The sequence below is a fragment of the Lepidothrix coronata genome, unplaced genomic scaffold (assembly GCF_001604755.1).
Source record: "Lepidothrix coronata isolate B3197 unplaced genomic scaffold, Lepidothrix_coronata-1.0 Scaffold0, whole genome shotgun sequence".
Classification (NCBI taxonomy): domain Eukaryota; kingdom Metazoa; phylum Chordata; class Aves; order Passeriformes; family Pipridae; genus Lepidothrix; species Lepidothrix coronata.
Window position 1 is genome coordinate 19,088,285 of NW_016690180.1, and position 23,675 is coordinate 19,111,959.

General features: G+C 39.2%; 1 protein-coding gene across 1 annotated transcript in view; it reads left to right on the forward strand.

Annotated features, from left to right (window-relative positions):
• Positions 1 to 1,229: 1,229 nt before the first annotated feature.
• FBXL5 (F-box and leucine rich repeat protein 5) overlaps positions 1,230 to 23,675 on the forward strand; it is a 35,427-nt gene continuing 12,981 nt past the window's right edge. The window contains exons 1-8 of the mRNA XM_017806545.1: positions 1,230 to 1,380; positions 13,284 to 13,499; positions 15,210 to 15,305; positions 16,091 to 16,274; positions 18,424 to 18,606; positions 20,985 to 21,110; positions 21,809 to 21,957; positions 22,155 to 22,237. Of these exons, the coding sequence (XP_017662034.1) occupies positions 1,243 to 1,380; positions 13,284 to 13,499; positions 15,210 to 15,305; positions 16,091 to 16,274; positions 18,424 to 18,606; positions 20,985 to 21,110; positions 21,809 to 21,957; positions 22,155 to 22,237 (1,175 nt within the window). The 5' untranslated portion in view covers positions 1,230 to 1,242. The remainder of the gene's footprint in view (positions 1,381 to 13,283; positions 13,500 to 15,209; positions 15,306 to 16,090; positions 16,275 to 18,423; positions 18,607 to 20,984; positions 21,111 to 21,808; positions 21,958 to 22,154; positions 22,238 to 23,675) is intronic.

Sequence of the window (23,675 nt, forward strand, 5' to 3'; positions counted from 1 at the left end):
GTGTTCCTGGTCCATTTGCCTTGGATGTTAAACAAACACATTTAACTCTGTTTATTTGGCACAAATACTGCAAAAAGTTGGGCACAGATTCCCCACTGCAGCCTAGTTTAGGACCCATCACACATTTTCCCTCACAAACACCAGTTCATCTGCCACACCCGCTTTATTCCTGATGTTGTCATCTCCTCAGCGTATTTCAGTGAAGCATTGCCTTTACTTCCTGTAAACACACATATTTAGTTCAGTTTCTGTAATGACTGTGTTTTATAGCATAGCAGATTTCTTTCAGCTTCTAGCTTCTCATGGTTTCCTGGTTGGGCAACTGGGAGTTGTCCCTCTTGCTGCAAAGTACAAATAAAGTCTTCCTTCAGAAATGCTGTCTCAATATCAGCAAAACAGTACCATAAATTTTAGACCGCTATATGCACAAATAGCTTTTCTAGGACCTTTCTCGATGAGGCCACACCTCAAGTACTGTGTCCAGTTCTGGGCCCTCAATTCAGGGAAGGACATTGAGGTGCTGGAGTGTGTCCAGAGAAGGGCAGTGAAGCTGGTGCAGGGTCTGAAGCACAAGTCCTATGAGAAGCAGCTGAAGGAGCTGGGGGTGTTTAGTCTGGAGGAGGCTCAGGGGGGACCTTATGGCTCTTTGAAAGGAGGTTGCAGCCAGGGGGGTTGACCTTTTCTCCCAGGTAAGTAGTGATAGGATGAGAAGACAATCTTAAGCTGTGCCACGGGAGGTTTAGGTTGGACATTAGGAGGAATTTATTCACAGAAACAGGGATTGGGCATTGGAACGGGCTGCCTGGGGAGGTGGTGAAGTCACTGTCCCTGGAGGTGTTTAAGGAAAGACTGGATGTGGCACTTGGTGCCCCGGTCCAGTTGACACGGTGGTGTTCGGTCACAGGTTGGACTCGATGATCTCAGGGCTCTTCTCCAACCTAATCGACTCTGTGATTCTATAAATTGTTTCCTTACATCCACAAGCCACAAACTCAGCGCTGCCAAGGCGCAGGATTTCAAGTCGGGCAGTACGTCAGCGCACTTGAACGGCCCCGAAGGTGTGCCTCCAAAACAGAACTCAGCGCAGCGCCGGAAAGCCCCAGGCACAGCAGCCCCACCCCGGGCCAAGGCGGGCCCAGCGAACGCCACTGCCCGCGGGGAGGGGGGGCAGGGGCGGGGCCAGCGGCGCACGCGCGGCACCGGCGGCCGCGGTCACGCGGGGCGGGCGCAGGCGCGGTGTGGATGCTCGCGCCGCCGCTCGCGCCGCCGCCCGCGGCGCGGCTCCATGGGGAGAACATGGCTCCCTTCCCCGAGGAGGTGGACGTGTTCTCCGCCCCGCACTGGCGCATGAAGCAGCTCGTGGGGCTCTACTGCGACAAGGTAGCGCACGGCAGCAGCCCTCGCCGCGCTGCCCCGGGGCGGGAGGGAGGGCGGGAGGGCGGGCTCGGGGAGTGCGCAGCTGTCAGCGCCCCGGCCCCTTTGGCAACTCGTACCGGGCGCTGTCCGGCCACTCCCGGGGCTGCGGGTGCCTCTTCGTCGCGGTGCCGCGCCGGGCCGGGGCTCCCCTTGCTGCCCTGCCCGGCTGCTCCGAGGGCCGGGTGTCCCGCCCTCCAGCGCCGGGCACCGGCTGAGCCGCCCCGCCGTCCTGGCGCTCTCTGAGCAGGCAGACCCGGCGGTGTTTGTCAGTCAGTCCTGCCAGGCAGGACACTGTGCGTGCTGCCCGCTCACGGTCTATGCTTGCGATTTTATGCACAGCGTTTAACTGGCGAGTGGTTTAGAGGTACCCTAGGTGCGTTCTTTTATTTTAAATATATGCAGTTTTGCTCGTAGACAAAAAATAATTTTTGTTCTGGCGTCAGGGTAGTTACTAACCAAGACTGGTGTGTCACCTGAAAGGCAAACTTCCCTGCAGCAGCTTTGAGTGCGGCGGGAGGGTTTTGGGCAAATACTTCACAGCCAGCACTCCTACTGAAAGAACTAGTGCCTCCCGTCTGTGGGCTTAAATAGCTGTTGGGAGAACCAGATTGGCTAACACAAGTTTAAAAGAAGGTTGAAGTTACTTGAGAGACAGCATAATAGCTTACTGCTGCCAGCAGGATGGGGAGTTCATGCTTCCTTCCCGATTTCCACATGCCACCTTGTAGTGGTCTGGGGTTCACCAGGCCCTTTCGTGTGAGCCCGTTCCATTTGCTGATCGGGTAAAGAAAACATGAGCTGTTTTTTGGCTAGGTTAGCTTACTGAACGGGCTGAGCAGAGGGTCTAGGGAGAGGAGAAGGTGAGACCTGGTGTAGTTTCACTTTGCCTTTTATCTGTGGGTGCATTTGCAGTTAACTTCAAGCCGTGGCGGCAGGAAAACTTATGATGTCTTAACAGAGTGGATTTTACTTGAAAGGAAACAAGCACCTGGGGCTCTTCCTCTGCCGTGACCCCCAGTAACCATATCAGCATATTGTTGGCGGTAACCGAACAGGTTTTGTTTAAACCTCCAGATATTCTTGTCATTTGGGGTTTGTTCCTGTAGACGTATTTTTTTTACTTTTATTGAGCCTTCCACAAAGTTTTGACCAAATTTACCACAACTGATAAAATTGCCTGGGCAGGAATGATTGTTTTTCCTAAAAATTTTTGATTAAAACTGTCAAGTTTGTAATGATCATCATATTTGATTTTTTGCAGTTTTTATACAGGAATTTGCTTGCTCCCTTTTTCCTTCGAAGAAGTGAACGAAAAGCACTTTTTTCTTAAAGTATTCATTGTTGCATCCTTTAACCCTTTTTCAGAACTTGAGCTCTGTGTCTCGCCTGTGACTTTTATCTTAGAGTAATGCTAGCCTTGCACTAGAAAAACTTCCAGGAAAACTTTCCTACTTGTGTGATTGAGATGCTGTAATTAGGTAAGACTGTAGTTCTGCTTGTGTGGCATTTATAATCTCTAAAGCCGTACTCTTTATAACTTTAGTTTGACCTTGAGGATTCTTTAATTTTGTGAATTCCATGTTACCTGTGTTCATCGGGTTCCCTGCACACTGTGTAGTTGCTGTCTGTTAGCATCAGTATTTGCTAAATTCCACCAAATGTTAGTGAGGTTGAAATGGATGCATCCATGCTCTGCTTTTCAGGGCAAGAGTTTAGATGTTACTGATGGATGAAGTGTGTAGGCATTTAAATAATCCTTTGGGACAGAGAGACACGGTTTATTTTGTTCTTCCAGGACTTTATGCGAGACAGAACAGTAAACTGGACATTTAAAATGTTTGGTGTGTTAGGAAAGTTATCCGACTTTGTTAGCTGTTGCTGTCAGATATCTCACTGTACCTTTGCTGCATTCTTAAATGGTGGTTTTTACCTGTGTTGTACACAGTGCCCTGGACTTGGATAATAAGAGTAACTAAAAGTCTTTTTATTAAGGAAATCTACAATGTTATCAAATCTATCTCTTATTCTGATGATAAGAAGATTCTTTAAGTGCTTAGAGGATGTCCCCCCTGTAGGCAGTGGAGTGCTACAGCAGACAGTCTTTATAGCTAAAAAGCTTGTCCTAATGCCTGACGTCATCTTTGCTACAAATAGAGCAGATTCTGTTTTCCTGTCTCTAGTGAACCGTTCTTCGTTTTCAGAACAATCTTGTGCCGATTTGCAGTTGTAGCCTGTCCTCCATCTTGGTTATGTGTTCTCTGTCCTGAGCAAACTGATTCATTCTACTTCATCACATGGGTCACGCTTTCTGTACCCCAGCGTACTTGTTGCTTTTGTCAGGACTAAGCTGCCATTCTCTAACAGTTCAAGCTATCTGACTGCTGCTATTACGACTGCCTGCCTCTCTGGCTCCCATCAGCACTTGAAGTGACTCACAAAGGCTCTAAGCTGGCAGAAAACATTTTTTTTTCTGAAGCAGGCTAGTTTTTGTGTTGATGTAGTGCTGCCAGCAAGCACTGGTCAGGTCACTACTGAAGCCAGCGTGAGGCAGAGGGGGGACTGTGACAGCCAGCAACTAGATTGACTTAAGCTACTGTGAAACCTCAGCTTAATTATGTCTGTGTTTTCCTGAAATCTGTTGTGCAAAACGGGACAACGCTGGTTTTGAGTAGAGCAGATTTGTTATTCTGCAGTCTTTTTTTAACAGTAGCATACTCGCTTTGTGCTTGTCTATAATGCCATATTTCTCTGAGGACTGATACTCAAATTTCCTTTCATATTTGTCATTAGACTTCTATCCTGTACAAGTATGCACTCGTCCAAGTCAGCATGTTGATGTCCAGTAGTGGCAGTTTCTGTTGTCGCATTATGATCTTGTGTTTCCCACACTCGAGAATGTGCCACTTGTGTATTACCAGCTTTCCCAGCTGTGGCTGAAAGTATCGTATCCATCATGAGGCAGCACAGGTTTCGACTGATCATATGTTGAAAATCCCATTGTGGTTTGGCTGGTAGCTGTGGCTTGAGAGCACTGTTTGCAAGTGCTTGAGCTACCCTGCCATTTCCTGCAGATTGTATTAGTTTTCTGTAAGGCAAAACTATCAAAAATCATGGAGAAATTGTGATCTGTATCATCTTCCTTTTAAGTAGTTTACTTATCAAAAGGAAATCAGATTCTTTTTTCTAAACAAATCCATGCTGGCTGATTGTTACTTCTAATAGGTAACAGGACTACTGAAGTAGCAGACTCTGGTCTAGATACAGACGGCGATTAAATTTTGGCTGGACCTTTCCAGAGACAAGACACCTAGTCTTGCTGTTAGGGATTTCAAACTTCCTGCTCTCTTGTGGAGTTACTGCAGCCAAAGAATGTTTTCAAATCTTTGTGTTATATATAATTACCCAGCAAGTTTAGGCTGCATTAGGAAAAATGGTTGCACTCTAAATCCTATAATGCAGTTAGTGATGTTTGATGGCTTGTTCTCACGTCCTTCTCTCTGCCTCTCAAAACTAGGATGAGACTTCATACTGTGACTGAGAGGAGGTAACAACTGGCTGCTGCTGCTGGAAGGGTTAATTGTTGATGATATCCTTTGTGCTTCGCCAGCCCCTTGATGAGCAGCTAGTTCATTTAGGGAACTGAAGCGAAAGATGATTCAGTAAAACTGGCTCACTAAGAGGTCAAACAAGCTCCACAACCAGGCTGGCAGTATGGGAGGAGGGAACAGGACTAACCACTGCAGGAGTAAACAGCTACCTTAATAGTTCAGCTTTATTGTGAAACCTTTGCGTGTTTGATCAAAAGCATCTAAGGTCCTTCTTCTATTTGCCTGACTTCAGTCTTCTGTGATCTTAATTTTCTACAAAAGATCTCTGCAGTTATTTCTCATGATTCAGTAATTACTTTGACTAGTTATTCCAGGAAATTGGATCAATTTTGTCATATTCTGCTGACTTGGATACATTGAACTTATATAAATATTTAACTAGTATTTTTCTTTGCTAGCCTACACTTCTGACTCTTTGTTAAAAATTAATTGCCCTAAATATTTTTCCTAATTAATTTTCTTATGAAGACTTGAGCAAAGAAGACATTGAAGTTTGCTGTTGTCATCTGCCTTTCTTGTTAAATAGTTGACATAAAGTATCCCTTCTCTTATAATCTGTTTCCTCTGTCCTCCTAACTTGAAGTCTAAATTCTGTTCTGTTGAATTTACCTGCATTGACAAGTTCTTAGTGGTTTTTGGTTTTTGGTTGTGGGGATTTTTTTTTTTGTTTGTTTTTTTTTTTTGTAGGATTCTTTTCAAAACTTCCATATACCTAAAAAGTTCCTTTTCATAACTTGCCATTCTCTTTAATCTTGGTTGTTTCTCTTCCTTGCAAGCTTTGGCTTCCGCTGAAGAGAATGGATTGTTTTCCTGTGTTAAATTTGTGATGTTTTTATATCATCTGTAATACGATCAACTGTTTAGGAGTGAAAATACTCCTGAATTAAGTTGAGTTGGCATTATAAAGCATTGGGCAGGGCATTATATGACCACGTTATGATCACACTTTTTGTGGCAGCCAGGGGGACTGAAATCTGAAAAACTAGATAAATTCTCAACTTTATGACTATGTCAAAGTGAAATTTTTTCCCCTGATGCCCTTGAGAACAGAAAATGCCTGTTCTGTGAAGATAAGTGTGTCTCTGTTTATAATCAACAAATGCTGGTAAAGCTTTCATTCTCCTTTTGAAATCCCTCTTCAGTATTTGAGTACACTGCTATTCCTTTTCCACTGTTGCTTCAAATGGGTGTATGTTGATTTAGAAATTCATAGTATTTGGTTATTCCCATAGCACTGAGCACCTTCCTTCACCTATGTTTAGAATGAACAAACAACTACTTTGGATGATTAGTCCCAGTAAGTCTGTAAACTGTAGGCTATGCTATCATTGCAGGCAGAAGACGGAAGAAAATTCCTTCCTCGATGGAAGGAAATTAAACCTCCTCATTGGCATCCAGAAATAGGTGAGCAATTTATTGTCCATGTCTCTGTTTCATCAGAGACTCTACCAGTTATCATTCCATCTTAGCTTCTGGATGCTGAATAGTTCAGTAAATTTTTGTCATGACTATTGGGAAGTGACAGCTTTGAACTATTTTTTTTATGAAGAAGAATATTTTGAAGATGAATCTGGAAGTGACAATGCATTTTAAATATCTACATTTTAAAATAAATGCATTTTAACTAAAGTGTCAGAGGAGGTCTGAAATGGGGGATAACAGTGGTAAAATTTGTTTGGAGTTTAAGTGAAGCTTTTCAAACCTACAGGGCGATTTCACTCCGTTTATCAGGACGCTTTTAGTTCTTGTTGCCACCTCAAACCTCACCATTTCTTCAATGTAACAAAACACCTATTTTGTCTTACCTATCAGATGCTTCTCTTTTGTATCTTTTTTGCCTTCCTAAGAAGAATCTGAGGGTATTTTCTTATGCCAGACATAGTAGCAGTTTTATTTCCCAGTATTTGCTTATCAGCTATTTTGTCCTTGAATTGTAGGAAAAAAGTTTTCTTTTCACCTTTTGGATATCACTCTGATCTTTTGTCCTCTCTCCCAGCCTGTTCTGGAGAGCAGTAACAACCCACCTTTGCCCTTCTCTGCTTTAAGCAACAATGATTTATTGTCTCATATTCTGTGGCACAAAAAAAAAAAAAAGAAAAGAAACTGATTTCATCTAAAAATCCAGACACTGTAATTAGTGTGTATCAGTCTTAGTACAGGTTTTATGCAGCTATCCTAGAATATGCTTTAACTGATTAAATAGTGTAAGTTGTAATTCTTGAGAGACTTGGCTTCTTGCTTTTGCAGTTAGTGCCAAGATGAATTAAGCTGGAGAGGGGAATTTTTCCAGTGCTCTCCTTTTGATTGTGTTAGGAAATTGCAGTGAGACTGGTGCAGAGGGACAAAGGCATTTTTACTGTGGTTGTAGTTTGTGTATTTGTGCAGTGGGAGAGTGGGGAGGAGCCTTGAGACTGCTGTTATTTCACTCATGGGACTTCAGGTATGTCCTGACAGAAGGACAGAAGACCAGGTCTTTCTGGGAATCTGTAGCCTTGAGGATATAAGACAGGAAAGAAGTCTTTTACGGCATCTAGAATGATGTGACACAGCTAAATAACAGCATCATTGCAGTGTTCATCATGCTTTCATTCAAGGCCCTTGTAGTTCATATCCTTACTAGATTTTTGTTTAATTATTTTTTTAAATGTTTTTAAATTATGTCTGCAGACCTGGTAACAGCCTGTGTCCCTCCATCCCTGGTAAACCTCTGCTTGTGGAAACTGCATGGTGGAGTAGGCTTAGGTGATTTTCCCAGTGCTTCCTGAGTTGTGCTTTTCCTGTGGTCCCCAGGGGGATCTGACACTCGCAGCAATTGCATCATTGAAAATCTTGGTGCAGTCAGTCCCATTATTTATATCTCTGTGAAAAGCTCTTCATGATTCAAAAACGGATCTACAGACATTCATTAGACAAAATTGACGTGTATGTAGTGCAAGATACTGATGTGAAAGACACCAGTAAAAATGGAAATGAAAAAATGGAAAATAAAAATGGAGATACCCGTAGGGTTTTTCACATCCATTGTACTCTTATGCTTGGCATTTGTCAGCTTGACCTTAGCCTTTCAAAATAGAGAGAGTACAAGATTTTACCTTCTGTGTTGCCAATGCTCTTTGAAAAACAAAATAATTTTGTCTGCCTGAATCTTTGAGTTAATACAGTGTTTGTTGTTTGGTTTTGGTTTGGTTTTTTGGGAGGTTTTTTTGAGATGCTATTTCAAGGTTTTAGTTATGCTGCAAAACAACTGACAAGATTACACAGAGGACAGGATTGTGTAGGGAAGACAACAATGGACAGAAGGGCACTTGAAAGTTCTGAATTTCTTGTTGAGTTCTGCCAGATTCTGTCCTACCTGCCCAATTAATTACTATTATTTTGAGTTGACCCACAGCCAAGAAAAGCACCCAGGGCAGAAAACTGTATTTCTCCTCTGATTTAAGGCTTCAAACATATGAACAGCTGGAGCATGAAGCAGCCAATTTTCTTACTGTTCACCTCATATACCTCTACATAGAGTAAGCCAAGGAGAGGTGACACTGGGACAGTCATCTTCTTTGCTAGGCTGTCTCTGCACCCTAGTTCTTCCTTGGGGACCGTGTAAACTGAACTTCTTGTGGATTCCTAAAAGACGTTGCCTATAGTTGGGTGTTACTAGTGCACTGATCAGGTGAAAAAGCAAATCTGCAAAAAGGCACAACATTTTACTGGATCAGTACAACACATGGGTTTGTCTTGCAGCTGCATGATTGCTAGCACACACTCCAGGAAAGTAGCAGGAATGTACAGCTAGAAGCAGGGGCAGGGCTGCTGCTTCTGTGTTTCCTCCTCCACCCCCACACCCTAATTTTCAGCAGATTAAGTATAACATGAAACCACATGCCCTTGGTATTGACACAGGCACACCTTGTTGTGGTCTTTGTTCCTTCATTTTCTTGTGCATAAAGTTGAGGTAATATCTCTGCAGAGTCCAGATTTCTGTCCTTTGACTTTTAATGCTGTTGCGTATGTGAAGTGATAATACCTAAAAATGTAAGAGTGAAAAGTTGTAGCTGAACTAGTAATGCTGCTTCTTTTTTCCTGGTGCTGTTCTAAAAATAATTTTTTTCATAGAATCATAGAATAGAATCATCAAATATGCTGAATTGGAAGGGACCCATGAGGAACATTGAGTCCAGCTCTTGGCCCTACCCAGGACACCACAAGAATTACAACATGTGCCTGAGAGGGTTGTTCAGAAACTTCTTGAACTCAGACAGATTTGGTGCTGTGACCACTTCCCTGGGGAGCCTGTTCCAGTGCCCAACCACCTTCTGAGTGAAAAACTTTTTCTGATATTTATCCTAATATCCTTTTTCTTTTAACCAAAATGATTTGATGGCTCCAAAATGAAAAAGATTTTCTACTTTTTAAATTAGTTTTAAATCTGCTGAGTTAACTAGTGGTAGAAATCTAGTCTACATTGATCATCAGAAATATTGTGTCTTTTATTTCACAGCCAGTGGCTATCAACTGGTTGTGTAAGTCTTAATGTGGTTACACATAGAAAGCAGAATATATAGGAATTTGACCTGTCAAAAATGTTACTTGTGATGATACATGAAAAAGAACAACAATTGATCAAGAAGATCAGGAAGAAAAAATATTTTCAATTTGTTTTAGATTCCAGACTGAATTTTTAGCGTTAGCGATTGTTCAGAATTTGCAGGTGCTGGTGGTGAAAACCTTCATTTGAAATAAAGCTGTTTATGAATTTGTAGCCGCGTTAAACTTTTTGACCTTGAGTAGTTATTCCATTTTAAATTTGTGAAATCTCTGAGGAAAGTGGAAAAATCAATTTTCCCTCTCCTGTTCTTTTCCTCATAATTTTGTTGTTTTTCAGCTTGTAGTTGGGAATAGAGGGATACTGGGAAAGTTAGAACACACTATAGACTTTGCTTACTGCTGTGCAAGTCTGATAAGAGCAGCTTACTTTTTCTTTAGTCCTGTTTGCTGATTTCTCCTTCAGTCAGTTTATAATATGCTTGGATATTTTTAAGGAAGGAGCAAACCTTTTTCACTCATTAAATATATTTTTGGCATAGTTATTAGGAAAAAAACTGTTTCAGTTTACTCACTGTAAACTAACATTACTGGAAAATTAATTTTCTTCTTCTAAGACGACATTTTTCCATATTGGCACATGTGTAAAACACTCCCAGAAACCAAGTAAATACTGGGTTTTATTTGGTGATTTAATTAGCAGTCTTGAGCTTCCCTATTTATTCACAGCATCGTGGGTGTAGAAATATCTCTGTCTCCGTTGGACAGAAAGTTTCATTTTTTTAATTAAAGCACTAAAGCCACAAAGGAGATGCAGGAGTTGAATGCAGAGTTTCTTTCAGTTGAGTGTTGTGAACATGAAGTACTGTATAAATAACAATTACTGTTAGTATTGCCAGCATTGGTATCTTGTTCTTGAAGCACAAAAATTTAGTATCTTAGAGTATGGAAAGATGTGTGTTTGCTACAACTCTGTACATTCATCTTGAGCATGTTAATGGCTCTGTTGTAGTCCAGTGACTTGGACACTCACCTAAACTGGCATATGATTGTCTGAGCTACAAAGAGTTTTCAAGCATAGCTATGCTTTAGTTGCATCATTTATTTTATTTTAATAAGGATTTAATAAAAAAGTTAATACTGAATTTAAAAGCCCCTGGCTACTTCTAGACTATACTTGCATCGGCCAAAGGTCTCTGAAGTGTTTAAAACAGACTTTGCAATGCAAAGGGCTGAATGTTGTTTGACCAGTTGCTCGTGCTGTTAGGATTATGAACAATTCTTAAATTTCAGGAGTCACCAGAACTGTTGCTCTTGTCGTACTGCTCCTCAATTAGAGTTTGCATTCCAAACATAAAACAAGTTGCACTGTAATGTTCAGCTGTTTAAATGTAATGTCTTCAAAAGCCCAAAAAACTCCCAGGTATCTGTAACACCTGTGATTCTGATCCTTGGTTTAGTGTGGTGTATTTTAAGGCTGTTCAGGGCTCACATGCACTGTGCTTTATATTTTTGATGAGTCAACAAATACCCATAGTAGAGTCCATTTCCACCCCCTTGCCATCCTCTGTCTGAGTTCTGGGGGTGGTGGTTTTCTTCGCGCACTGCTAAACTCCTGCACTAGTTTTCCTTGTGTAGAGCTGGTGAAAAGTGGATCTCGGAATGGAGCAGCTGCTGTCTGTTAATAGTCTTGGTCCCCCATCATAAGACTTCATCAGCCTGGTAATGAAATTACAGGTCTGACCGAGTGACTTTGTTGCTAGGCTACCTGTCCTCTGAAAAGCCAGTTCTCAGCTTTGGCTGGCCTTTTTAATACAATGATTTCTGATTCTAGTATAGTCATTAAACTTCAATATCTTCTCCATAGTTGCTCATCAATTGGATATCTGCTGGAAGTCTCAGTAGCAGAGATGAATATACAAGTGTTTCATGTTACAGTGACTTCTATAACAATACATTTGTAACAGATGTTCTTAAATTGCATGCACAAAGGGATTCTTAATTTATTTCAGATTTGTGGATGATAAGGTAGGTTCAGCAGAAAATTTTGAGTCTTAAAAAGACTTTGAGTCAGGAAGATGGGAAGGTATTTTTTTATCAGGACCAATGTTATGAATTAATTTTTTTTAAAGTCAACCACAAAATACAGTAGATTTGTGTAACCTTCCTGTTATCCACTATAGTCTTGTTTACATTTTAAGTCAATCAAAATGCCAAGCATTTGGGAGCAAATGAGATTCTTCAGGGAAAAAGGTTCTTTGGGGTGCTGTGGATCCTTATGGGTAGAATGAACTATTTTGACACAGTCCTTAATCGAAAGAAATGCTACATGAGAAAACACACTTCTTTATTGAGGTCTGATTCACAAATGGTGGGAGGTGAGGAGGCTGTCTTGGAGAGTTGCTTCTGTGCCCATCTCCTGTGCTTGCTCAGTCTTCTGCTTTTCAGCATGGAAAGTCGAGCCTTCAGTTTTGTCTGGTGCCACTGCTCTGTGTATTGCGTTCTCTGAGCTTAGTATAGGATAGAAATGTCTTTGGAGCCAAGATCTTTTCCTGTTAGTGATATGTGCATAACAATGTGTGCCTCAAATCCTAACACAGCGTGTTACAAACATCAGGTTTTTTCTGACCCGCCAGTAGTTGGTCTATTGGGGAAAAAAAACAACAAAAAACCCTCTTAATTGTGCATTATTTTCTTTCTCTTCTGAAGCTAAGTAAATTTGTTTTTCCATAATGAGTTGTTTTGCTCATATGTACAGCATGTAATGTACAGTATGTACAGCTGACTTGGAGTTGCATAAGAGCTTGGCAGGTGTCCAGTGTGTTTCAGTTGCATTGCTGGTGGTTGCCAGGAAGTGGCAATGCAATGTCACAATGAGTAAGTACATTTAGGGTTTTTTAAATGAAAAAAAGTTTTACGTATCTCAGTTTGTATTTTTTTTAATGTAAGTACTGTGTAAGAACATGTATCTCTCAGATGCCCATTTCTTGTTAAACCTTGAGATTCCAGAGCCTTTGTAAACTAAGGCACTGCTGACTATTCCAGTGGCTTGTTTTGTGAATTAAATTAAAAACTTTTTACTTTTAGAATGCTTTCTCTTGTATACTGCTGTGGGCTATGATTCTTGAAGCTGGACATGGATTAAAACATAAGAATGGAAGAAACCCAGTTTTTCTAGTCACCAGAGGAAAATGCAGTTTGAAAACGTATTGTTGCCAATGGTGACTGTAGACATGTAAAAATAGCACTACTGTGTTACCTAGAACTCTGTACTGTCTTGATTTGTTGGTTTTTGGTCCATGGGAAACTTTCAACAGTTAGTGTAGTTTGTATTTGGTGGTAGGACTCAATGTTCCTTGTAGATAATACATCCCTAAAGGTAGACACAGGGATTTGTTAATGGCTTCTTGGTACAGACTAAAATGCAGATCTGGGAGAGGGGCTCAGACTTCCAGTAACCTGCTGGGCTGAGGAAATTGCATTGATTTCTGCCCGGAAATCTTTCTACATTTGTTTACCTCAGTGTTTCACAAGATTGGCTTATGTTGCTTAAATACAACTTTGATTTTACTGGCTTCTGTTTATGTAAAAAACTGAAGGTGTTCAGCTTTTATAAGTCATGAAAGCAGCAAATCACTGGAGCTAATAACTGTTCTAAGGATTTGACTTGAGTTTGACATGATTTTCGTTGTTTTTTAATGAACTTTTTCTTTCTTCCAGCTTTCCAAGACCAACTTCTCCAACAACAATGATTTTCGGGCTCTGCTGCAGTCTCTTTATGCCACATTCAAGGAGTTTAAAATGCATGAGCAGATTGAAAATGAGTGTATCATTGGTTTGCTTCAGCAGCGTAGCCGGACAGTGTACAATGTGCACTCGGACAACAAACTCTCAGAGATGCTTAGCCTCTTTGAGAAAGGGTTAAAGAATGTGAAGGTAAGTAGACTAGGAGAAGGATTTGTGCCCTAAAGGAATCGTGCTGTGATTACACATTAGTTTGCCTCAATTCTTAATATTCTCAACAACTAAACTAAGGAGGAAGAAGAAACATTTATAGTTTCTTGATACTTCCCAGTCTGAAACACAAACTCTTTTGCCATTCATCACAATTACTAAATCTCTAGTAAAAACTCTTTTCAGAGATGTATTTTGTGACAGATAGCCATCACTGCATAATTGGAGGTGTTTTGGAGAGACAATGTGGAAATTCAAATATAAAGACTGCTCTGCTAACTGGTCAAAAAAATTTCTGGCTATAGAAATAATGTTTTTTATTAGTTTTTTAGGAAACCCCAAGTATCCTTTTTTTTTGTGGTACATAGTGTTGTATTATTGTCACAAATGGAGATGATTCCCAGACTTACAAAAAAAGCAGCATTGTTTGTTCTGTGAGTCATGTACTCCTTCCAGTAATTTCTAGCCTCAGTAATGCTGTTAATGTGCCAGTCCTCTAAAAACTCTAAATATTATTTCTCCAGCTGGCTTTTTTGACAGTGACTGAAAGTTAAGCTCTTCTCCAGTAGAATCCTACTTTAATTCTACCATGTCTTTCCCCTGGGATACCCAGCTCAGCAGCCCCTTCCTGTACTGTAAGAACTGTAGTCTCCAGTAGTAATTTAAGATCTCATTTTACATTTCTAGTATGTGTGGTCTGAATTTTCAGTAAGATAAATAATAAGTACGCAGTTGATTGATTTCATTTTCCCATCTAAGATTTATCTTGTTTCCATTAATGAATCAGAAAATGAAGGAAGGGAAAGAGAAGGGAAATTTGACGCTTGGCTTTGTGTTACACCTTCTCTAACAGGATGCAAGTTACTTGACTTCTTAAGTGTGCAAAATCAGATTTCTTATATGTGAACTATTCAACTATTTTTAGGGTGTGATTAGTTCAATTTAAACTGATGACTTAAGCTTTTCTCTGAAATAGTCAGGGCTCTTGATGTTGTAGAAGTTTGAAAAGAAAAACTTACAGCATTTACTGTAAAAGTTACAAGGAACTTCAATATGTTGCAATTACTGGGCAGACTTCAGAGTCAGCTTCTTATTACTGGCACAGAGAACAAGCTAACAAACTGATAGATGAGGTTGGTCTAACTTAAGTGTTTAAAAATCAGTTACTTTATTTAAGAGTTCTTTCAATTTCCAAAGTAAATATCTATACATGTCTGACTGTAAATTCCAATTATAGTTTGGAAGGTAGAATTTTTGAATAACTAATGTAAAATGTATTCAGTTAAAAGGTGAAGTGGAACTTCATCCTAAAATGTGTCCCAGAATAATTCTTATGCAAACTATGCAAATACTTAAATTAGTCAGTTACTACTTTGAACTTTGTGTGAGACTGTGAGATTGGCATATTTCAGTCTTTACTGTGAAGTAAAAATGGGGTTAGACAAATGAATCCATATATGCTAACAAAATAAATTGGAACCAGGCAGGAAGGGAATACTTTGCTCTGCCTATTAAGGGGCCAGTACGGACCGTCAGCTTCATAAGCAAATACATTCTTAACATGAAATAGAGCAAACATACTGCATGCATGGGGAAGGCATAATGGGCTTTCCTTGGAAACTAGTTTATTTGACAGTTCAGTCCTTCAATGGATGAGATTGGACAATCATTAAATCTTTGCTTTCTTCTCAGAATGAATATGAACAGCTAAACTATGCGAAACAGCTGAAGGAGAGGTTGGAAGCCTTTACCAGGGATTTCCTTCCTCATATGAAAGAGGAAGAGGAGGTAGGTAAAAATTTTCCTCAGATTTGGTGATCTTCTTTGGGGTTTGGAATGATTGAATAGAGACAAAGGGCTTAGAGGTTCTTTTTTTTTCTATTCTCTGTTTTTGTTGCTATGCTAATTTGCATTTAGGACTATGGTGTCATTGTAAGTTCCCTGACTGGAAAGTGACACATTCTGAAACCATGAATGTGTTGAAAGTTTATGATGAAATCCTGATTGTTTAAAAAACTGATAACAGAAGTCCACTGGGGCTGGGATTTGTTTGCAGCAAGTAGTTATTTAAAGGGATGTGTAGCAAAACTTGATTGAAAAAAGAGAGGTCCTGTAAACCAGTGCTTCATGACTCAAATTGGCACTCCCAAACAGCCTCTGACCTATATTTGAAACACAGACTAGTATTGCCAGTCTGATGATTTATGGGTATCCAAAAACTGGGAAACATCATCTTCCAAAGTCTGTCCAAGGGAAGTCTTTTCTCATGTTTTTCTTCCTTGCTGCTTTGCCTTCCGAGTGAGTACTCAATAAGTTACAGAGATTGAGCAGCTTTACTCACTTCCCTTTTCTGGTGGGGAAAACAAGTGAACAGCTTGTCTGATACTGTGCAGTTGTCTGTTGGCAAGCAAAGGGTTGGAATTCAGAACTTCCATGGTCCTGTCCTTAGCTTCACTTAATGTATGACATGTTTTACTTTGAGAGAATTGAAATTGGACATTTTGTGTTGCTAGGTCTGTGTAATGTTATGTCTGTCAGCACCATATTTTTTTTCCCTTTTTCCTTTGCTTTAGGTTTTTCAGCCAATGTTGATGGAATACTTTACTTATGAAGAACTAAAAGATATTAAGAAGAAAGTAATTGCACAGCACTGCTCACAGAAAGAGGCTGCAGAATTCAGAGGGTTTAGTAAGTGGAATCAAGCAGAAGAGCTTCAGAAGGTCTTCAAGTATTCTGTGGACGAGAAGGCAGATCAAGGTGAAGCATCTAATTAAAGTAATTTTCAAACTGCAGTTTTTATCTAAAAAAACCACACCCATGACATAGCTAAAGTTATGTATGGGTAGATAGAATAGTTCTTATATGGGCATTTCTTCACACCAGTTTTGAAACTTCAGGAACTTTACTGTTTGATACAGGCTTCTTGGCAGGTTGTTGTGTAGATAGTACTTCCCTGTTTATCTGTTCTCTGCCTTCTTATGCTCCCTTCCCTCCCATGCTAATATTTGGTACAATAAACAGACAGAAATTATAATTAGCTTCTAATTTTACGCTTCCATTGAAATTATATTTTCTATTTGCAGACCCTGCATTTCATTCCTGGAGTTCAGGATAGCTTTGTAAGCTTTTCTGTTGATGGTTTAATAACGCAGAATTGCTAGCCAAGTAACAATATTTCAAATTAAAAACAACTCACCTTCCCAACTCCATTACCTGACTTCCCTGGGCCTCTCAGGAATCGTTAAGAAACTGGAGTAATGCAAGGGAATGAATCTGTGAAACGTGTGAATAGGTCAGATGAAATGTGTGTTCTGAAAGTGGGTATTTATTTTGCATTCATCTCTAACTACCTTTTCTGATGAAACTTAGAGTAAATGGATAATTACCAAAGTACACTTCAGGCTTGTTTTATGACTGCTGAATCAGTCTAAGTTGTCGGTATTTACAGTTTTCGCTCTTAACAAAGAAGAGTTAATTAATGCCCCAAAGAAGGGGAATTAGTGTACCAAAAGTGTAATACTGAGATGTGAGACTGGTAAGTAGAGCAAGCTGTCATGAACTGTGTGTGGTGTTGATAAGATGTGCTGTTCTCTTTAGAAAAAATGTGAAAAATTACTCTGTAATGAGATTTTTTTGATGAAACTTGACTTCTGTGAACTACTCAACTGGTCATTTTCTGCCCTCCAGGTGAAGCCTTCAGAAAAGATCATGGTCCATTCTGTGAAATACTGTTGAGTCTTAACAGATGAATGTGACAGAAGTAGCCCTATGGCATTACTTGCTGTTAAGTCTAGCTGGAATAGTGGTTTTGGGACAGTAGTAATTCTGCAAAGGTTGTGTTTTAGAGGAGAGTATGTCTCTTGCATTCATTTTTTTAAAAAGGGAAGAAATTAACACAGCTTACATTCTTGTACAGGTTTAAACTGCATTTTCATGCAAAATTCTCTGTAATTTACCTGCAGCAACACAGTAGATGTACAAATAAATATTGATTCACCAAGTGAAACTGTATTTAATTTCCAAAGTAGCAATAGCTTTTTGTGGGATAAAGTTTACATTATGCTCTCTTTTGAAGCTTCTTTGCAAAAAGAAATTTGATGCTTGTAAAGTCTTAGGTACTCTAAAAGTAAAACTGTTAATTTTTGAAACTTGCTATTTCTAAGGACTCCTGAAAACTCTTTTAGAAATATTTTTTCCCAAGGAAATTGTCCTGAAACAAAACATTAAAAATCTCTTAAGATGACAAAAAAACTCAGTAACCAAAGCTGTGAATTTGTTACTTGGCATAGTTTGCAGCTCTCTTTGTACTATGATGATAAGGGAACTATTGGAAATGGTTCCTCCTGCTGTTACTACACTGAAGTAATAATTACAGTGGTCAGAAATAAAATATGAGACAGCTGCAAAGGGTTGAGCATGGACTTCTGTCTGTGTCCTAGTTGAGAGGTTGAGTGCTTTCAGTGGGAGTGGTCCCAGCTGATAGGTTCCATGTGCTGGTACTGTTTCCTGGGAATGTGGCAAACCAGGTACATGTATCATCTGTGACCAAAGGCATTTTTTTTTTAAAGCATTTAACTTATAGTAGGTACTGCTTTTATCTTCCTGTAGCTGAGTAGCAGCAATTTACTTTTGTCCGGGGCTTTTTCGAACCCTTGGGAGGTCTGAGTTGGAATAAATGAGCCGGTTGAGAAAGTGGCAAACAGCAAATTGAGCTATTGTTGCTGTTCAAGGTGTTATTACAGTGAAAGCTCTTTAAAGCTAAACTGATACTTATCTTTTACAGAACAATTGATAAAAATTTTTAGACACTCTTTTTTTGATTGTCTTAGTCAAAATGTGAGTTCCACTACTGTTATTTAAAGCTATGAGGCTGTGCATCACTTAACACACACTTTCTGTATTTCAGAAACTGAAGTAACAGGGCACACCACAAATATTACTAATCTCCCTCCTGAAGTAATGGTGACCATTTTCAGTTACCTTAACCCCCAAGAGTTATGTCAGTGTAGTCAAGTAAGCACTGAATGGTCACAGTTGGCTAAAACTGGATCTCTCTGGAAACACCTTTACCCTGTTCGCTGGGCCAGAGGTGAGTTAAATTTAATTCTTTTGAAAGCACATCAATTATCAGCATTTTGCAGTCTATAAGGAGTATTTTAGAATAGACTGTCACATACAACGAGCCTGACAGCTGAGCACGCTGGGTGTACCTTTCTGACAAGGATGGTGTCCTGAAACTTGATTAAATGTTAAAAATCCCTAGAACATACTTCCATCTTGTAGAATTTAGAAACTAGAAGTTGTCTTAGTTGTAACTCATGAGTAGATTTTGTATACAAACTGTTGCTTAGTTTTGCTGAGGTTTGTTTACTTGTATGAATGCTAGCAAGTATATTCACTAATGCAACATCTGAATTATTTAAGAATCTAAGGAGTTTTGAGTTATAAATACTGCTGTTACACCTCTAGCAGTAAAATGATTTCATTAGGTTACTAGGTAGAAATAGAATACATAACTGTAGAATGGAAGTTTAAAATAAATGGATTTCTGATGTTTCCTCACAATCTAGTCTTACTTTTTATATTCAGACTTAAAACTGTATGAATGTTATTTTTACCATGTATTCTTTAGATATATTACTTCAATAAATTCTACTCCAGGAAGGACTGAGTGGTTTTTTTATAACTTTTGTTCCTCAAATTCTCCTATTAATTAAAATTTCATATTGAGAAGTTATGACCTTTGGAAAAGTACCCTTTCAAATAGACAAAATACTCTGTATTGCATTGAGGCCAGCTACAAGTCATCAGAGTGTATTTGTAGCTTTATGTCCATATTTATGTCAGTATTAAAGAATCACTGGAGTATGGCACTGCAGGCTTCACAATTGGTGCTGCTATATCTGCATTTCAGTAAAAAGGAGACAATCTGTGCTGTTTAGTAAGTATTTTATTTGCCTTTAAGATTTAAAGAGAGGAAGTTTTTTAGATACATAAAGGCTAAAAACTTCCTTCTGGCCAAACCTTTATGACTTCTAAAATCTGTACAAGGCAGAGAGGAATTAAATAAATTTTTGGTCTGAATTAATTTTCTATTTTGGGTAAATCTTACTGAAGACAATAATTTGGTTCCTGACCTTCAAAAGTAGAGGGGTTTTCGAGTTCAAATTCTTCAATTTTCATTTAAAACCTAGTTGGCTTTATAATTCAGTGCAGCACAAAAAAAAAATAATATTTGGCAGCTGCTTAAAGTGAGTGCTTCTAGACCTGGTTTTGGCACAACAGGAAGCTGGTCTCATGACGTACTGTCTGTACTACTACAGTTGTTTGTGCAGGAGTGCTCTAAATTGTGTGGAAGCTTCTCAAAAGAGATTTACTACCAGAGGGAGGGAAAAAACATAAAATTCTAGTTTTAAGTAGGCTTGGTTGAATTTTTAACTTTTTCCACCTCCTAATACAGAGAGGGCTTCTGAGGCTTTTTATGTAATATAAAGATGGGTTAAACATGACAAACCTTACCAAAACCTCTCCCTTTACAGTTGTTTAACGGTCAATTAGGATTTCATTGTCTTTGTGTTGCTCATGTAAGAAATTTTGTTCTTTTAGAACTACTCAAGAGGAGTTGCTCTTCTTTCTTTAGGAAGAGTCAGGTCCTCTGCTATGAGATAGTAGAATAGGTGGTTTTGTTTTTGAGCATGTCTGTATTGAGGGACGCAGCAAACATGCTTATCCTGGGCCCTACACTGCAATATGCCCAAACTAGAAGTAAATTAATGCCTGTGCAGCAACTCTTAGGGAGAAGGGGTGCCCTACCAGCTAAAACAGTGGAGCTGTTGCTGATCTTCACATTCATCCAGATGTTCTAAAAAAATATTGTGTAATGATTTGAGTCATATGTGTGTTATAAAACATACGTTAAGGAGCTGTTGTAAGTAGGGTGCTTACAGAATTTGGGTTTCATGATCTTGGAGTTGTCGTGTGCAGTGACTAAAACCAGGCTAATAAAATACATTCTGGTTGACTGCATATTATGAGATTCCAGAGGAAAAAGAAGGTAAGTTCAACCAAGTGTTATACTACAAGCTGATGGGTTAGTTTATATGCCAGAAAGACCTTCAGCACCTAGACAATCCAAATATTCCATGATTGTTTCTGTTATTTTTGTGATCATATTGATCTCTACTAAGCGAATAAGGACAGCAGGCATGTCTCAGAATAGCATAATAGGCTGTGAGTTCGGTGATGGTACTGAAGCTGTTCCAGGAATATTGAAGCTTTAAGATATAGATCAGACAAAGAATTATGTCGAGGTTCAGTGCAGCCTTAGTTGAGATGAATGCAAAATTCATTTATGTCTTCAAGTTAGATCACAGTGTACTGAGAAGTTACCATTGCTATTTTCAGCTGTGATGAGAAATTTTGATTAACTTCTTTTTTCTTCTTTTTTTGGGGTATGGGGGTGAGTAGGTGACTGGTATAGTGGTCCTGCAGCAGATATTGAGACAGAACCTGATGAGGAATGGGTGAAAAATAGAAAAGATGAAAGTCGTGCTTTCCAGGAATGGGATGAAGATGCTGATATAGATGAATCTGGTAGGTAAAATGGATTTTGGTGAATTGTTTTTTTCCCCGAAGATGATGTAGCTGTAAGAAATAAATGAGCTGAGTGGGAAAAAAAGGGGAATGGGTGTTGGTGGGAGAGAAGCAGGCAGCTGTTTTTAATGAGTGGAATTAATTTATCTAGGAAAGAGCAAACTTGAGAGTAAGTAAAACAAGAGTTATGGGGATGTGTCTGGAGTTAAGGAAGTAAAAGCTAGGCTTAATCTCTTCAGGAGGTTTGGATGAATCATCTTGCATCCTAATGCATTCTAGGTTTAATTTAAAATTGGTCTTAAGCTGTTATATCACAGGATATGAAATGCCCTATGAATATAGTATTTCTGTAAAAGAACTCTGCCTGAGGCAGCCCTGAGCAATATGTAATCCGTAGTAAATACTTCTTGAAGTCCTTTAATGGTAATTTTCTTTTAAGACTCGTAATGGTCTTACTTGCTGTTGGAGTTAAACTCTTAAGGACTGTTAGAAAGATAAACATCTACTTTTTAAAGATGAGGCTTAAGTAGTCCATTGAGCTAGAATTCAGAAAAAGTTTGATGTAAGATACTTTCTGAAACTCGTACCTTTTTAAGCTTTCTTTAGTTTTCCAATAACTTGTTGGGTATAAGTTGGCAAGGTGAATTCCAAATGACTCCAAGCATATTTAAATCTTTCTCTTTGGGTTTATTTTGCAGAAGAGGCAGCTGAAGATTCACTTGCTATTAATATAGCACAAATGGAAAAACGTTTACTTCATGGCTTAATTCATCATGTCCTCCCGCAAGTAGGCTCCTCAGTGAAGACGTTGGTATTGGCCTACAGTTCTGCAGTGTCCAGCAAAATGGTGTGTAATTTGAAACTGGCATTTAATAATTGACTGTGCAGCCCCTAATTAATAACCGATGTGCTTGAGTTCAAAACGCTTGACTAGTGAACATGGGTTGCAATTCAAAAGACTGTTAATTTACATGTTGTCTCTTGACGCTGTGTGCAGCCTTACTGGCTTGTGTCTTTACTGATTATTTTCCTTTACTTTTTCAGGTTAGACAGATCTTGGAGCTTTGCCCCAACTTGGAATATCTGGATCTCACTCAAACTGATATTTCAGACTCTGTATTTGAAAGGTTAGATAATTGTTGTTTCCTTTAAAAAAAATGAATTGAGTGGTGGGAGAAACATCCAAACATATCTTAGTCTGTTGCCAATACAGAAAGAAACAGAAATCACATTCAGAAGTCCCACATAACTAAGAACTAAACCAGAGTAACAAATCAATGAAACATCAAGTGAAACTTGTAACTTTGTAGTGGCCATTTAAAATGCTCTGTCTTCACTATTGGATGTTTTGTACCAGTCAATATGTAGCTATCCATAACAATAATTGTGTATTGTTCTAATATTAACAACAATTAACTTGAAATTGTCCATAGATTTTTACGGAGTCTCTCAATTAAGGTATTCTCTTGGTCTGATATAGCTGGTAGGGTTTGGAATACTGCTGTTTGAGACACTGATCAAATGGTAGGCAAAGATTTAAGGCTTAGGTGTGGTGACTTCAGATTCCTGAGTTTTACTGAAGCTTGTGGAAATGTCACTGATGTCAGGATGGTGCATGGATGCAGAGCCTGCACCAATGGGTCTTACTGTGGTATTGAGACTCCGGGTATTTTGGTGTTCTGCATTTACATCATGTGGTGCTCTCAAGCTTTGTATGTGAACAACACAGAAAATTTTGCCAGCGTGGATGCTGGTAGCAACACTCTCTACAGCTTGTACAAGAAGTTTCAGTTGAAATAATAGCTTTATAGAATTTCTGGGGCTCAGAAATCAATCTTTGTGAACCTTTGTCAATATCTAGTGAAATTTACCTTACTTGCCACTCCTCATACATCTGTACTTCCAACACTCCAATTTGTAACTCAGAAATGAGTTTGTCTTGCTGTAAATATAAATAATGGCTTATGGAAGGTAAATGATAGGTAACATTACCTACAGATAGGTAAAGATCAGTTAAATCAGCTATATACTTTTTTAGCTAATGTAACAATAATACTGTAGATAAAATTTCTATTTCACTTGGAAAAGATAAGGCTGAAGGAGTGAGGTTTTGTTAACAGGAAAACGTCTAATCTCTATTTAATTATGGAATAATTAGTATTGTACACAGAATGTGTTTCAGGAATCCATCTAGTCTTCCTGAAAGAAATGGGAAATGACAGGAGGATATATGATCTAAGTACTCTGATCATTCAATATGTATAAAGAGCGAAGCTTGAGAAACTCAAAATACTAGAAATTACAACTCCTATATAATATTCTCTCAATGACCCCGTCCAGTTCCATCCCCTCTGGTGCATTTTCCCTCTCTCGGGCTCGACTGTCGTGACTTGCTGACATTGCCTGGGCTGGTTCAAGGGTTGGACTTGATGATCTCAGAGGTCTTTTCCAACCCAGTTGGTTCTATGATTCTATGATTCAGTTCAAAGTATTATCTCAGATATACTTTTTGGAGGATGGCTGCAAGTGAAATTTGCTAGTTCAGTATTTTCAGCCTTCTGAGAA